We start from the raw sequence: 15438 nt of genomic DNA on the forward strand, positions 1-15438 counted from the left end.
TGTGATCTCTCTCTGTGTGTGTGTCTGGTGTCAGGCGCTGCGTCAGGAACCAGGCGAGGCATTCGATTGCCGCTCACGGTTTACATCAGTAGCGAATATGTGAACCGGTCCCATGGGTCTCCCCTTGCTCGACTCGGCCATAAATAATTATTATTTATTACTGTACAAATGGTGCCATTATGAACTGAAGTTAATATCCTGGCCACGGATAAGCCTCGATGATAGGTGGCGTCTAAACTGATTCCCAAGCATACATTAGTCGCTTATTAATTATTCTCATATCGAACAGACTCAAGACTTTTTATTTCAGCTGGTCAAGGCCCTATTGAGCGAGGCAGCTCTCTTCCAAGGACGATCACATACCTGTCAACCCCTTATCAGTGCCCCAACTTATTACAGACCCATTCAGAGACCTAATTGGTCACCCCGTGGCCTTATAAATCTTAACGTTCATCATACAACGTCCCATCACAAGGGAGAAACACAAACACCAAAACTACATTTTGCTCGTATTGAAACGGCTGTACGCCGTATGGACCTGAAAGCTCAATTTACCTGCACAAGAATACGGGGTAAACTGTGTGGGTTGACAGGTATCCGATCGCAGCCCGAGGCCAAGTTGGTAGTTACAGGACGCTGCACGGAGAGGATGTGCAAAAGCGAACGCCGTTCACACAAAGCGCTCGCAGAAACTTACCGCAAACAGGAGAACGAATAAGAGTGCTCAAATGTATCATCAAAAACAGTATGGAAAACACACACATTTTTCCCCGCTAAGATATAACAAATAAATGGCTCCAACAGTTTAAAAACCGTACAAATTTCGCCACAGGAAATACGGGACACCCTTTATATGGCCGTGTGTGTATAAGCAAACTCGCCGCGTATAATGGAACTTACGCACACCTGGGCTCGTGTCGGTTCATGAAAAAGAAAATTGGTGAGTTCGTTTAACACGGCGTTCTTTGCGTGCGGGTCTCTGTTTTGCTCACGCAGGACAACAGCGTGGCCCGCTGTGCCGTGCTGTTCTCGGCGCTCGCCGCACTCCTCTCGGCCGTTCTCAGCGCTCCGACTGGCCCCGCACGAAAGGGCGTCAATGACAGACCCATCATCGGCAAGTGCTTACACTACCCATCAGAGGTGTGGACTCGAGTCATGTGACTTGGACTCGAGTCAGACTCGAGTCATGAATTTGATGACTTGCGACTCGACTTGGACTTGCATAACAATGACTTTGTCCCACCTCTGAGATGTGGACTCGAGTCATGTGACTTGGACTCGAGTCAGACTCGAGTCATGAATTTGATGACTTGCGACTCGACTTGGACTTGCATAACAATGACTTTGTCCCACCTATGAGATGTGGACTCGAGTCATGTGACTTGGACTCGAGTCAGACTCGAGTCATGAATTTGATGACTTGCGACTCGACTTGGACTTGCATAACAATGACTTTGTCCCACCTCTGAGATGTGGACTCGAGTCATGTGACTTGGACTCGAGTCAGACTCGAGTCATGAATTTGATGACTTGCGACTCGACTTGGACTTGCATAACAATGACTTTGTCCCACCTCTGAGATGTGGACTCGAGTCATGTGACTTGGACTCGAGTCAGACTCGAGTCATGAATTTGATGACTTGCGACTCGACTTGGACTTGCATAACAATGACTTTGTCCCACCTCTGAGATGTGGACTCGAGTCATGTGACTTGGACTCGAGTCAGACTCGAGTCATGAATTTGATGACTTGCGACTCGACTTGGACTTGCATAACAATGACTTTGTCCCACCTCTGAGATGTGGACTCGAGTCATGTGACTTGGACTCGAGTCAGACTCGAGTCATGAATTTGATGACTTGCGACTCGACTTGGACTTGCATAACAATGACTTTGTCCCACCTCTGAGATGTGGACTCGAGTCATGTGACTTGGACTCGAGTCAGACTCGAGTCATGAATTTGATGACTTGCGACTCGACTTGGACTTGCATAACAATGACTTTGTCCCACCTCTGAGATGTGGACTCGAGTCATGTGACTTGGACTCGAGTCAGACTCGAGTCATGAATTTGATGACTTGCGACTCGACTTGGACTTGCATAACAATGACTTTGTCCCACCTCTGAGATGTGGACTCGAGTCATGTGACTTGGACTCGAGTCAGACTCGAGTCATGAATTTGATGACTTGCGACTCGACTTGGACTTGCATAACAATGACTTTGTCCCACCTCTGAGATGTGGACTCGAGTCATGTGACTTGGACTCGAGTCAGACTCGAGTCATGAATTTGATGACTTGCGACTCGACTTGGACTTGCATAACAATGACTTTGTCCCACCTCTGAGATGTGGACTCGAGTCATGTGACTTGGACTCGAGTCAGACTCGAGTCATGAATTTGATGACTTGCGACTCGACTTGGACTTGCATAACAATGACTTTGTCCCACCTCTGAGATGTGGACTCGAGTCATGTGACTTGGACTCGAGTCAGACTCGAGTCATGAATTTGATGACTTGCGACTCGACTTGGACTTGTCATCGCCACGGCCCTGCACACTTAGTCGGTCGCCGGATCGTACGTAGGTGGTTGGGGCAGCAGTGTGAGTGCGCCTAAACCTCTATCCGGACGTCGAGCCGGTGTGGAAGCGTAGGCCAAATATCCTCCAGAGGGTGGTCCTCGAGAGAGCTGCCTCTAGTGGAGTCCCTTCCGCCAGCAGTGTCGTGAGCGCACAGTTGCAGGGCTGCGCCTTTGCATTTTAGGTTGTACGGTTCAGCTTTAGTCACGCCGCTTGAATGCCACGTCACTTTCATTTTTAGAAAACATTTTAATCTGCAAATGCCGTTTATAGTCACCATTTCACCCAATGTATGGTTTAGCCGAGACAAAAAAAAAGAGTAAGAGCTTTACAGATTTGCGTATTTAACATAACTACTCCTACTGCATTATCATATACACATAGATGACTGAATGCATGTATGTATGTTGAACTCTGCACGCGCCGTTGGGACGTCACCGCCACTTGGTGGCGAATGACGGTTGTTGTTGCTGAACTTCTTTCGGACCATACGTAGCCAACTGTGCTCATCGGAGGTGCGGGAGTGAGTGCGTGAGTGCTCGTAGCGCAGTGCGCTTGAGTGTGCACACCGTTACGTCTACGTGTGATTCAAAGTCGGCGAAGTCGGTCGGACTCTGTTTCTGCCGTGCAGGTATTGTCTCCCAAGCTGTGTTCCCGGCTAGCAAGCAGTTTGGAGAGTCCTACATCGCGGCATCATACGTCAAGTACATAGAGTCTGCCGGCGCCCGGGTCGTGCCCATTCGGTGAGGATCTCGTTGTCGTCACCATCATCATCAGCCATGCTCTATCCATTGTTGGATGAAGAGGCCTCCACTAGAGAGGGCTCTAGACAGCCCCTCTCGGGAAGAGGGAATTTTGGCCTACACTTGCAGTGCTGGACAGACATCTTGCAAGAGATGGTTTTGTATCACAACTCATAAGTCCCATGTCCCAGCTCTGATAGCCGAAGTACAGCCTCGGGGTAAGGCTGAATGAATGTCATCGGTGCCTCTGCTGAATTTAACCGAGGTACACAATGTTTCGCAATGTCCCAGTCAAGTCAAGTTTATTTATTGTAACCAGGTGAAAACTCGAGGACAGGATGAGTCTCATTAGCAAGAGTGACCGGAGTCACCCTCTCTGGTCCATGGTCTGGTCAGGTTCTTAAACAGTCGCATGCCGTTTGCCGTTTCCTTTCACATGACCTGTAAATGTTTGTGTTTTTTCCCGATCCAGGAACGACTTGTCTGACGCAGAGCTGAAAACACTGTTCAGTTACCTCAACGGGTAATCATTACACTTGAGTTTTAAAGCAACTAAATTCCGGATCACGTGTGTTTCAGATTCTATCCGTAGGGTTTATGTGGTGTTGGCAAATACAAGGCCTGCAACAATTCATACACCAATGACTAGATGAATTGTCACGATTAAAATCAGGAAGTGATTCGTTTCATTTCGTTTTTACGATGCCAATTGTATTGTTTATTATGCTTTTATCTCTCTCTGTGCAGTTTATTTTGCTCGATTAACACATATAACACGATCGTATAATGAGTAAAAAAGTAAACAATCCGATCTTAAACGCACGATTCACTGCATATGTCGTGAGCGTAACATTCTGTTATTTTAGTGATCTCTGCAGAAATTGACTCATTTGTTACAACGGGACAGTGTGTGTGTGGATTATAAGCAGCGTTTGGGAGTGCCGCGTCTGTGGTTTCAACCAACACATCTCAGAGTCAAATAGCTTCGAGCAGTATATATAATAACTAATTTACCAATGTGTGATTTGCATTTCAAAGGGTGCTTTTCCCTGGCGGTGGTGTTGACCTGAAAACGTCTGGTTACGCAAAAGCTGCCAGGCTTTTGTTTGATCTTGCACTCAAGGTGGGTCACGTGGCGCGCGTGTGTCTTTGTGTATCACTGGGGGGAGCGGCAGTGTAGCGTTTAGCGCACCGAGCTACGAATCTAGCAACCCAAGAGTTCGATTCCGGCTCATGGCCACCAACAACAGTGACGTTGTCTGAACCGGTCGGGGCCTCCTCCCCTAGATCAACTCGGCGTCAAATGAGTATCTGGTGCGGTGTGTAAACATCTCCACTGGGGAGACAAAGGCTGTTGGGAGTGGTGTTGGCCACCCACTCCTTCATGTGTTGTACCGACCTTCATAGGTGCTCGCAAAAAGTGCTTGCCCCAAATGCATTTTAAGGCTATAAGGGGGATCTTTGTCTTGTGTTCAGGCATACGAGTAAAAACATCCCACGAAACAAACAGCAATCTCGCACGAACCGTGTGCTTTGTGTAACATACAAAACACGTGATTTGGGCAGCAGGGTTGATGCAGTGGAAACAATTGGCGCCTGCACAGCAAGAAGGACCCGGGTTCAATTCCTGACTCGGGCACCCTTCTGTGTGGAGTTTGTATATTCTCCCCCCTTATCTGAATGAATTTTCCTCTGGGTTCTCTGATTTCCTCCCATAGGTAGAAGGAAGGGTAAAAAATACACTGTCAGTGGTATTGGGTAAACATCGCAATGCAGGACCTTCCTTAAAATAAGAGACTTGAGCCTAAGTGTGGCTGTCCTGGGTAAATGATGTTTTATTATTTACATACATTGTTGCAACATGTTGACTTGATGTTGCCCTCGGATTAAGATTTTTTTTCACGCCAGCGATGGCAGACATTTCGTCATCGTCGTAATCAGCATCTCCTGCCTTTTACTGTTACCTGAGAAGCAAATTAACACACCTTTTTGAGATTGAGTAAAAAAATGTGTTACCTGCATCTGCGCGTGGTTTGAACGAAGACGTAAGGGCACTGCCCGCTCACTCTTTGTGTTGTAACGCTCAACAACAACAACCGCCAATCGCCACTAAGTTGCGGTGACGTCACCACGACGCTTGTGCCAGGCTATGTGCTCCTTGAGGCCACGTGAAATATCGAACGCCCACTGGCAGGTGGTCACGGGGCAGACCCAGGTGCCACAGGTCGACTGTAATGCTCAGGCACATCCGCACACACACACCACCACTCAAGTGCAATGAATAGCCGATGAGTGCCGAAAACAGACAAGCATTAACGGCGCTCATTAAACACTCACGGTTGCCTATTCCGCGTTGTGATAAATGTTACAGACCAGATTCACGCACTCTTGAAATGGCCAAAACTCCTGCAATGACATTTTTATTTGTTTTGTGTAAACCCAGAACAAAAATAATTCGGGGGGGGGGTGTGTCAAGCGAACGTACGCAGGTGGGGGAGGGGGTGTAAATAGTACGCGTGCGTACAGGGAGAGGGGTCAAGTTTTGACATTTTTGCATACGTACTAAATGGAGGGCCCCTTAGAGTATTTGGCTGCTACAAATTTCCATATGATAATCAGCCACTTTGTTGGACTCTCATTTGTGGATAGGTTGCTTCAGCCTTGCCTGGTGAAAAAAAAATGTATTATTAGTTTAACTTATATAAGTGAAACTTTGAACATTCTTCTCTGCTGCCCCCAATGTCTGGAACATCCGTCCCACTCCCCATTCATGCTGCACACTCCTCACCTATTCAAGCGGCAGACTCGGAGACCTGCATTCTCTTTTCTGCATCTGACCGACTGCCTCTCTCAATAAAATAAATATACCTACTGTCCGGGACCACACTTTTCGTAAAGTACGTGACCAAACAAGGCCTATCACTTCACAGTGCTACAAACCCCATTCCTGCACTGTACTTATATGTTTCCCAACTTAATAAACCTGCACCAACCAACATGGTGAAGCATGGTCAAAATAACTTCCGAGACGCAGGGAGACCCTCATCCAGCGATGGATTGATGGGACTGAACGTGTAGATACTGGTCACAGTACCCGTGTGTGATTCATGTTTGTGTGGGTGTGTGTGTGTAACAGGCAAATGATAACAATGACTACTTTCCTATTTGGGGAACGTGCTTGGGGTTTGAGGAGCTGAGCGTCCTTATCAGTGGAGAAAACCTGCTGACGCACACCAACACGAGCAACAACGCCATGCCATTGGTCTTCACCAAAGGTGAGGCCCACAGACCGACACAGACAGAGATCCTCCTGTAGCCGTACAGACTGTTGAGGCAAAGTGCCATTTAGCGAGCACCTATTAAGCCGGGCGGCGGTGGCGCACGGCTGCAATCCAGCACGGTGGAGGCGAGGGTTGGTGGATCGCACGGATGTTGCGAAAATCCGTTACCGTGGGCTTTGAGGTGCCAAACCGTGGCTCTCCAGGAGAAGACGGCACAGCAAAGTGTAGACTATTATCATCTGTTCCATCTTTATGGGATAGAGTGTTACTCCCTTGCAGGCGTGTATTTTCTCCTGGTGCTCCGGTTTTTTGCCACGCGTATAAAGACTTATTAATTAGCTGAAAACATCTTAATTTGGCGAGGACTGCAGAGCTTGGGCAATTGTTGACACCGGCTCACCGCCTGGTTGCCTTCGCGCTTATCTGTGCTTTCTCGGTGATCGTGAGAAGCAATTTGCGTGAACGATCTAATGTGCTGCTGCAGTCGCTTCGCGAATGCAACGTGGCGATGTCTGTGTATTAGCAGAACAAAGTTCGGAAGCGACGACAGCACGATGACAGTAAATTGACCCTTCATTTTTTTCGTACCATCTTGCACAGATGCAAAGGAGAGCCGTCTATTCCGGAATTTTCCCACGGAAGTTATGCACGCACTCAAAACGAAACCCATCACAGCCAACTTCCATAACTGGTCCCTCTCGACGAAGGTAAGTGGTGCAACATTTAGTTCCGCGTGTTTCCCAATGCGTAACTTTGCTGGCGACAACGTTTGACGAGAATGTATTACAGCTTCAAATCTAGAAGTATTACAGGGTGTTTTAAAAAGATGGACCCAATTTAAAAGCAGTATATTTCACGATGGCTGCATGTTACAATTACACAAAAAGTTACAAACGGTTTAATGAGTTATCAAATTTTACTAACCATTTTATAAATGCTCTTATGTGCCCTCCACCTGCTGTACGGACAATATCGAGATAGTTGAATTTGTCCCAAACGCCTCTCAAAGTGTCTCCTTACACTGAAGTCACCGTTGTCGTGATTCTGTTTTTGAGGTCATCCAGATTAGTCGCTAATGGTGGCACAGAAACACGGTCTTTGACGTATCCCCACAAGAAAAAGTCGCAGGGTGTGAAGTCTGGGGATCTTGGGGGCCAAGAGTGTAGCGCCAAGCCTTGGGGTCCCGTACGACCTATCCAACGTTGCGGCAGTGTGTCTTGCGAATGACTGAGGCTAGGGGCTGTTTGTGCGCTGGGAGAGTCATCTTGCGGTAATCATTTGAAACTCTATGCCCCGCCCTTGCAAGTGGTAAGAGTTTAATTCATGGGCGGTTCGTGGTTGCAGAGATATAGCGATTTAAAATCGGGTCGTTTAGTTTAGTTTTTATATCACGCCGATCATCGTGCACATTTCAACTCGCAATCGCTGAGGAAACCACAGACGACCTGGAAGGCAGCAAGGCGGCGAGCTTGGTGCCAACATTTATCCAAGCTCTGCAGTTCTCTATTAACTAAGAACTTTCAGCTAATTAGTCGGGTTTTTTTTACATGTGGGAGGTAAACCGGAGCATCCTAAGAAAACCCAACACTGCATCCCATACAAAAGCGACAGATTCTATTAGTCCGCTTATTGCTCTACCGAGTTCTCCTGGCAAGCCAGGGGTATGGCTCTTCGACACCAACGGGAAGGGAGTTCCACAGCATGTGTGTGTGATCCACCAACCCTCTATGCCTCCACTGTTTTTGGATCACAGGCGAACACCACCATTTTATTGGTATCTTAATACAGGGAGGAACAATGTTCCGCACTGCCCACCAGGGATTATTTAGCTGTCTGTCTGACTGTCTGTCTGTCTGTCGTGCATAAATAAATATATGATACACACAGCTCTTTGATTGGTGGAGACCTACTGCCGGGTACGGAGAGGGGAGGTGCCTAAGGGAGGAGGGTCAGGGGAGGGGCCTAAGGAAGGGGGGAGTCAGAATAGGGGCCTGAGGGGGGGGGGGTTCAGGGGAGGGGCCTGAGGGGGGGGTCAGCGGAGGGGCCTGAGGGAGGGGGGGTCAGGGGAGTGGCCTAAGGATATGGGGGGGGGTGCTCAGGGGAGGGGCCTAACAGAAGGGGGGTCAGGGGAGGGGCCTAAGGGAAGGGGGGTCAGGGGAGGGGCCTGAGGATATGGGGGGGGGGTGGTCAGGGGAGGGGCCTAAGGGAAAGGGGGTCAGGGGAGGGGCCTAAGGGGGGAGGGGCCTAAGGGAGGGGGGGGGGGCGATAGTTAAGGGGGCTGTCTGCCTGGCTACCTAAAGTCAAGTTATCTTTTATACATACAGGTAGGAACAACAGGTTCCACACTTGCTCACCAGGGATTATTTGTCTGTCTGTCGTGCACGAATGCGCTGTCCAACCAAGTTCCTACCTGCCCACTCCGAAGGAACGTGTTCAACAGTACAATAGTTCTAGATTTGAAGCTTTCGTGACTGCAAGGATTCATACTCTTCGTTTTTTTCGGTAAAGTCATGTAGGTAAAAAAATAGAAATAAAATAATATTAAATGAAAATAAATCAAATAAATCACAACGTTTCGGAGGCAACACAAGTTTCCGTCTTAATTGATTAAGACTAGTTGAATTAGTTACTAGTTACAATAGTTGAATGCGCAAAAGGGGTTTCCGATATTCTCCGCGGGTCATCGACAGTGAGTAGTAGAATGTAGGAAAGAAGAGCGAGGGGCGGGGGGGGTACAGGATATGACGAGACGGAAAGAGAAGGAAAGGGTGGTGGCAAGGCCAGGCTCATCATCAGCATCATCAGCCATGTTTAGTCCACTGCTGGATGAAGGCCTCCCCAAGCCAACGCCTCATCTCACGAACCCGCAATGTAACAACTCACCTTGCACCTGCATGCGAGCTGATTTCATTGCTCCATCACCTTCTCCGACTTGCCATCAGACCTCTGATTAGCACGGTTGGCTACGTATCGTGCGAAAGAAGTTCAACATACGTACATACAGACACATTCCATTCCTAGGCCACCACTTATTTATTCTTGACCATTTCCTGGGTAAAGAATAATAATTATAAAATCCATTTTAGTGATGTATCCTGCCCAAGCCCACTTACACATTTATTCACGGTTTGAATGATGGAATTAACCTGCTTGTGATCTCAAATCCATGCATTCCTCTCTTTGTCTCACGGTGTAATGTCAATCATGCAAGCATTTGTTAAAATGAAATGAATAGTATTTATTTAAACGGTTTGAATTATCTCATTAACCTATGTATGGTCTCTAATCCATGTGTTCCTATATCAATTAGTCAATTTAATTCAAAGATTATTATTCATGTTACTATATTGTTAAAAAAAGTTTTGCTGGCTGACTCGCGGGCAGGCATGCAAGTGCGCGGTAGTGACGTCATCACACACATCTGGGTGATGACCTTACGCCTGCACTACGGCAAATGCACAGGCAGTGCTAGTCACGCTGAACATGTATTATTATCCTGTCTAACTCAAAAACCTTTATTGTGAATAATATTGGTCGCCAAATCCTACATGTTAAATTAAACATAAGTGTTGACAAAAAAATATCGGTACAGCAAAGAACTATACTCTTAGTTTTTTCGGTTAAGTCACGTAGGTAAAAAATGAAATTATTTCATTTTTATTAATTTTAATTAATTTTTTTTTACCTACGTGACTTTACCGAAAAAACTAAGAGTATGAATCCTTGCAGTCACGAAAGCTTCAAATCTAGAAGCAAAGAACTATGTTGTTCAATATGTGTATAGGCAGCTAACCATTGTGGCATTTACTCTCATGCAGAACTTCACAGCCAATGAGAAGCTCAAGTCGTTTTACCGCGTGATCTCGGTGAACACCGATTCCACCGGTGTAGAATTTATCTCCACAATGGAAGGTAAACGTGCATTTCCGCGTGCAGCAACCGCAAGACCTGGCAGATGGCAGGGAGTGTTGTTTGTATGTGTGTATGTATGTTGGACTTCATCTGCACCGGATGTAGCCAACCGTGCTAATCGGAGGTGCGTTGCTTGGCGAGGTATGATGGCATCAACGGTTTTGGCCACGATGATCAATCATGGGGGTTGTTTGACCATATTTCACCACGCTGGTCATTATGGGTTGGTGAATTGGGGGGTGGGAGCAGGACCGGTTCAGGTATCACTCGTCGCTGATGTTAACCGTGGCTGGGAATCAAACTCAGGTCACTGGGCTCATAGCGCAGTGAGTTCATCACGTCATCATGGCACCACCGCATATCCCTATGCCTTTACAAGCCCCAGAGTGAATCATTAATACAACCAAAGGCTTCTCCATTAGCTACTCATCCGTTCATCACATGATAGGAGGCTAATGAGTGCCAGAGTTTTGGCAGCATAGGTTGTGAATGAGGAGGGTGATGAGATCCGGAGTTCAGCTGTACTGGTTGAGAAGGAGGGGAGTGATGAGTTCTAGAATTGCTTGGGAAGACTTACATCTGAATTCCAGGCTTGGGCTACGACGTAACAGCACAGCAATACTGCACCCACTGTGTCGCGCTGACCCCTGTTACGTTGTGTGTGCAGCCTTCAAGTATCCGGTGTATGGAGTGCAGTGGCACCCAGAGAAAAACCCCTTTGAGTGGAACATCAAGCACCAGAACCCCCACTCGATAGACGCCATTCGCGCTGCCTTCTACATGGGGGACTTCTTTGTGAATGAAGGTGCGTCTGCCTGCCTTTTTCCTCCGCGTCGCTAAATTATATACGCCACTTATAGGTTGTACCAAACAACGGTGAGAATTACAGATCCATTATCCTCTTATCCCATGTAAATATATTGTTTTACGGAGATAATTGGTGAGAGAATAAGATTGTGCGTGTCGGAATTGATCGTTTACAGTTTCTGCATATTTTAGTTGGTTCGTATGACACGTGCAGCCATTAGAGGTGCAACATTTGCCAGTAAAAAATATATACTTGAGTCGAGTTCACAATGAATCATGATCGTTAAATTCTAAGAATTGTTCGAGCTGGACAAATGAGTGTTTGAAAGCTGTTGGATCAATATGAAATACATTTGACTTACCCTCTTCTCTGAACAACCTGTTTTAGATCAGGGACATACCTTGAGTTATTTAAAACTGCAACAAAGATGAGCTGCACACAACTAGATGCTTGTTACAGTTTAAACCACATTTCTCCTTGGGCTGAAATGTCAGCTGAGTGTGATAACACTCAAGACATATTGCTGGGTTTTGTGTGTTTTCGACATTTTATCGTACAACTCGCGCATGAGTTGCAGCCCAGTATAAATGTCAACATGCGCCTGCATTGCAAACTTGCTTAGCGATGAGTTGAACATTTTCCACACCCCGGCTGTATTCCAGTTGATAAAGGCAACCTTTTTTAACCATAAAATGGCTCGTTTAAAATCTTAGTTGTACACGTAACCCATGATGGCAATATAGCAGTCGCAATGTGATTACCGTTCTTCAATCGTTGCCGATCTTTCTTTTTTGCCTCTTCATCTTCGGTTTTCTCAGGTTAACGCGACAGTATTGGCTTAGGCTCATCGCGTGTTTTGCTTTTGAAATCTGCAGCTCGCAAGAACTTCCACAAATTCCCAACTGAGGCGATGGAATCAAAGGCTCTCATCTACAACTACAATGCCGTCTACACAGGGAACATATCCACCTTCTCGCAGACTTATTTTTTCAATCGTAGCGAACCTCACCAGCTGCTCTTGTAATAGCACACGCAGGGACATGTTGGTGTGTCTTTTTTGGGTGCATTAGCATATTGTTGGGAATGGATCTTAATATAAAGAAACTGCTTCGTGTTCGTATTTTAATTAATTAAATTGCTTGAATACTTCAAATGACTTTACATGATTTAAGAATGTTACCTGATTGTTAATGACTGTATGTCCATCTTCAGTCTGTAGTTTGAAGTTCTATGTAAATTTTTATTTCAAAAATAAAACACAAATAAACAGGGCCCTTGGTACGTGTATCATTATGAGTGAATTTTGTGACAACTTTCATAATCTACTTTTACCATTCGACATAAAGAAGTCTTATAGAATGCTTTGGGAGGCTATAAAACAGCACCACATAATGAACCCAGATGAGGCAAAGTAAAAGTTGATTTGCCCAAGTTTGCTGCTAGATACTAAAACTCTATAACATCATGGCTCATCATCAACTTCAGACCAAGGGATCTTGTTTTCTCATCTGTGTGACCATTTCAAAACGTGGACGTTTCTTCCTTGTCATGTCTTGGATATGCAAGACATTACACAGGAGAAACATACCAAAACCACTCCAGCACTGAAGATCAAATCAGGGAATCCATCAAGCAAGGACAAGCTATGAAGAAATTAGTCTCCTGCCTGGACTGCACGTGCAGCCACATCTAGGTTGTGTTGTGTCAAAGTATCAACACTGCACTTGGCTTGCCAATACCTGACAAATAGGCTGTGGCTGAGCACATACACCAGGGCACCAGCTGTGGGTCAACTTCAACAAAGTGATGGTTCTAAGACGACCAACAACAATTTATCAGTGTGTCATCCAGGAAGCAATACAAATGACAGACTTCTCGCAATTTCAAGAGAGTTAAGCAGTATCTGGAAAGCTGTGCTGAAGGGTTTATGAATAACGTAACCTCCAAAAACCCGCAACGCTGAAAAGTCTTGGCCAGGATATGGCAATCCATCTGTTTAGCGAACGAATGTTGAGATTTCGTTTTCCTTCCAAATGAAGCATAGCATTAGCCGGCCTACGTCAGAGTCGAGCCAGTCGGCATCAAGAACCGGCAACATCATCATCAGCAGCAGGAAATGCTATACCATCGAAGGAGAAGTGAGCTGCTCAATTCAGTTCCTGAAAAAACTCCCAGCATGTGGAGTGAAATGTCAGCCATCATGCCAAACAACACACAGTACAAGCTGATAAAACATCGAGGGACAATACAGCACAATTGTAAAAACCTACGCTGTGCCTCAATTGGCTGGATCACCTAAATGTGAGTGGTGCATTACTCTTGATGGGTATCTTCACCAACTCGTACTCACCAATGTGGTGAATAACTGTATATCGTCCCCTCAATGAAAATGTAGCCTGAAGCCTGGTCCCCGATCACTTTCAAATCTAATTTCATCATTCTAGATGACAGCAGGGTAGGTGTCAGCAGTGTTGGCCATAACAACAGGAGATGCCTTTTTTCATTTGACCATTGATAGATTGTGCAGACTTTTACCTTAAGCATGAAACCTTGTCGAATTGTGGACATTAAAATAATGGGACATAGTTGGTCTTAGCAAGAAGGAAATATAATTCCATATTTATGAAGAGTGGCAACCTGTTTTATAATTTAGGGAGAGATTATGTTCACGAGGGAGTGATATTATTAGTAGACATTAAGTTTTAGAGATTCTGACCACACTGATAGAAGTAAGCTCTGCCCTTGAGTATGCAAAAGGGGGAAACTTCCAGAACCAGAGAGTATAGCTATAGACATCACCCAGAGCCAGATAATGACCCAAAACAAAGTGAATGTTTATACAGTCGTGTGCCGCCTCTTACTAAAACATGACAAATAGATTTAAAAATAGGAATTCTAAGAGTCCCTGCAGTATAAACTGAAGTGAAATGTGCTCCAGAGACACACATTTTGCAATATGCATCTGCTTCTCGAAACGCCCGATGAAAACGGTGGCTCAGCATTGACATACCTTGGTTGAACCAATCTTGGGATGGGCATTTTCATCATTTCTTTATTGTTCTTTTCAGCAATTAAATTACAACCACAAGCATCAGATTAACTTCCAAAGTCTTTACAATTAATACATGCAATGCTCTCTTAACTCGCATATCGCCTCGAACACAGCAATAATATACAAATGTGAATTAGACTTCTAAAAGTGCAAACAAAATTTGTTTTCATCAAGAGAGCATTATCTCAATTCAATTAATGGTGGAATACCACAATACAATAGTTGCAGGACTCAAGTCCAATGAGATCAGCTTATAAATGAAAACCTATACATTCACAATGTCACTCACAAACACAAGACCTACTTTGGATATAACAACCTAATGCCGGGGGGAACGCCAACCGGCGTATGCTCCAGAGCAGCATGCGGCTCATTACGGAATGCTTCGTGACGTTATTTTTAAAGGACCGCCGTCTGGTATTCACCACATGCATTGCGGCTCTTGAAATGTTATTTTTACCGAATTCGAAAAACAAGGCTCGTTGTTTTGGTTGCCGACCCCTACCCTCGTGCAATAGTAAGGCTTCCACATCACCTTTTCAGGCATTCCAACATTCAGCAGATCTTTTGGCGAGTTCCCTGAAAAGGGTCATTTGTATTTTTATTTATTCATTATTATTAAGTAGTTTTAGTATTTTTGTTCTCTATTATGCTCGTGAAAAGTGGTGTCGGTGTATATTTTTAGGTTAGGAATAGAGTTGGAATGACTGTCTGAAATACATCTCTTAAGTTTTTGCACTAAATAAACAGGGGTAAAAGCAATTCCAATTCATGAATTTTGTTTTGTGCATGTTTGTTAAAGAATGCGTCCCTTTCTCAAATCGAGGTTTACCTGTACAGTATTACTTTTTTTTATTTGAAGCTTTCGTGACTGCAAATATCCTGTGATCGAAACGTCGTGATCTATTATTTTTTCTACCTATGTGACTTTACTGAAAGAACCAGAGTATTACTTTTTTGTCATGACCAATAGCATCATCGCCCTCTACTGACAGAATAATGCCCACTTGCCGGCCAGCGCTGCGTCACCTTGTGCCATCGGTAAAAAATAAAACTATAG

The 15438-nt window shown here is 45.4% G+C and overlaps 1 protein-coding gene across 1 annotated transcript; it reads left to right on the forward strand.

The window, feature by feature from the left end:
* Positions 1–954: 954 nt before the first annotated feature.
* Positions 955–12588, forward strand: LOC144931380 (gamma-glutamyl hydrolase-like; the record flags this gene model as incomplete). Its single annotated transcript, XM_078855186.1, has 9 exons — positions 955–1114; positions 3214–3325; positions 3798–3848; positions 4364–4448; positions 6462–6600; positions 7207–7313; positions 10425–10518; positions 11186–11323; positions 12202–12588. Coding segments are annotated over 9 exons (1035 nt in total), but the record flags the coding sequence as incomplete, so codon positions are not given.
* Between the last annotated feature and the right edge of the window lie 2850 nt (positions 12589–15438).

The sequence above is a fragment of the Lampetra fluviatilis genome, chromosome 4 (genome assembly GCF_964198595.1).
Source record: "Lampetra fluviatilis chromosome 4, kcLamFluv1.1, whole genome shotgun sequence".
Classification (NCBI taxonomy): Eukaryota; Metazoa; Chordata; class Hyperoartia; order Petromyzontiformes; family Petromyzontidae; genus Lampetra; species Lampetra fluviatilis.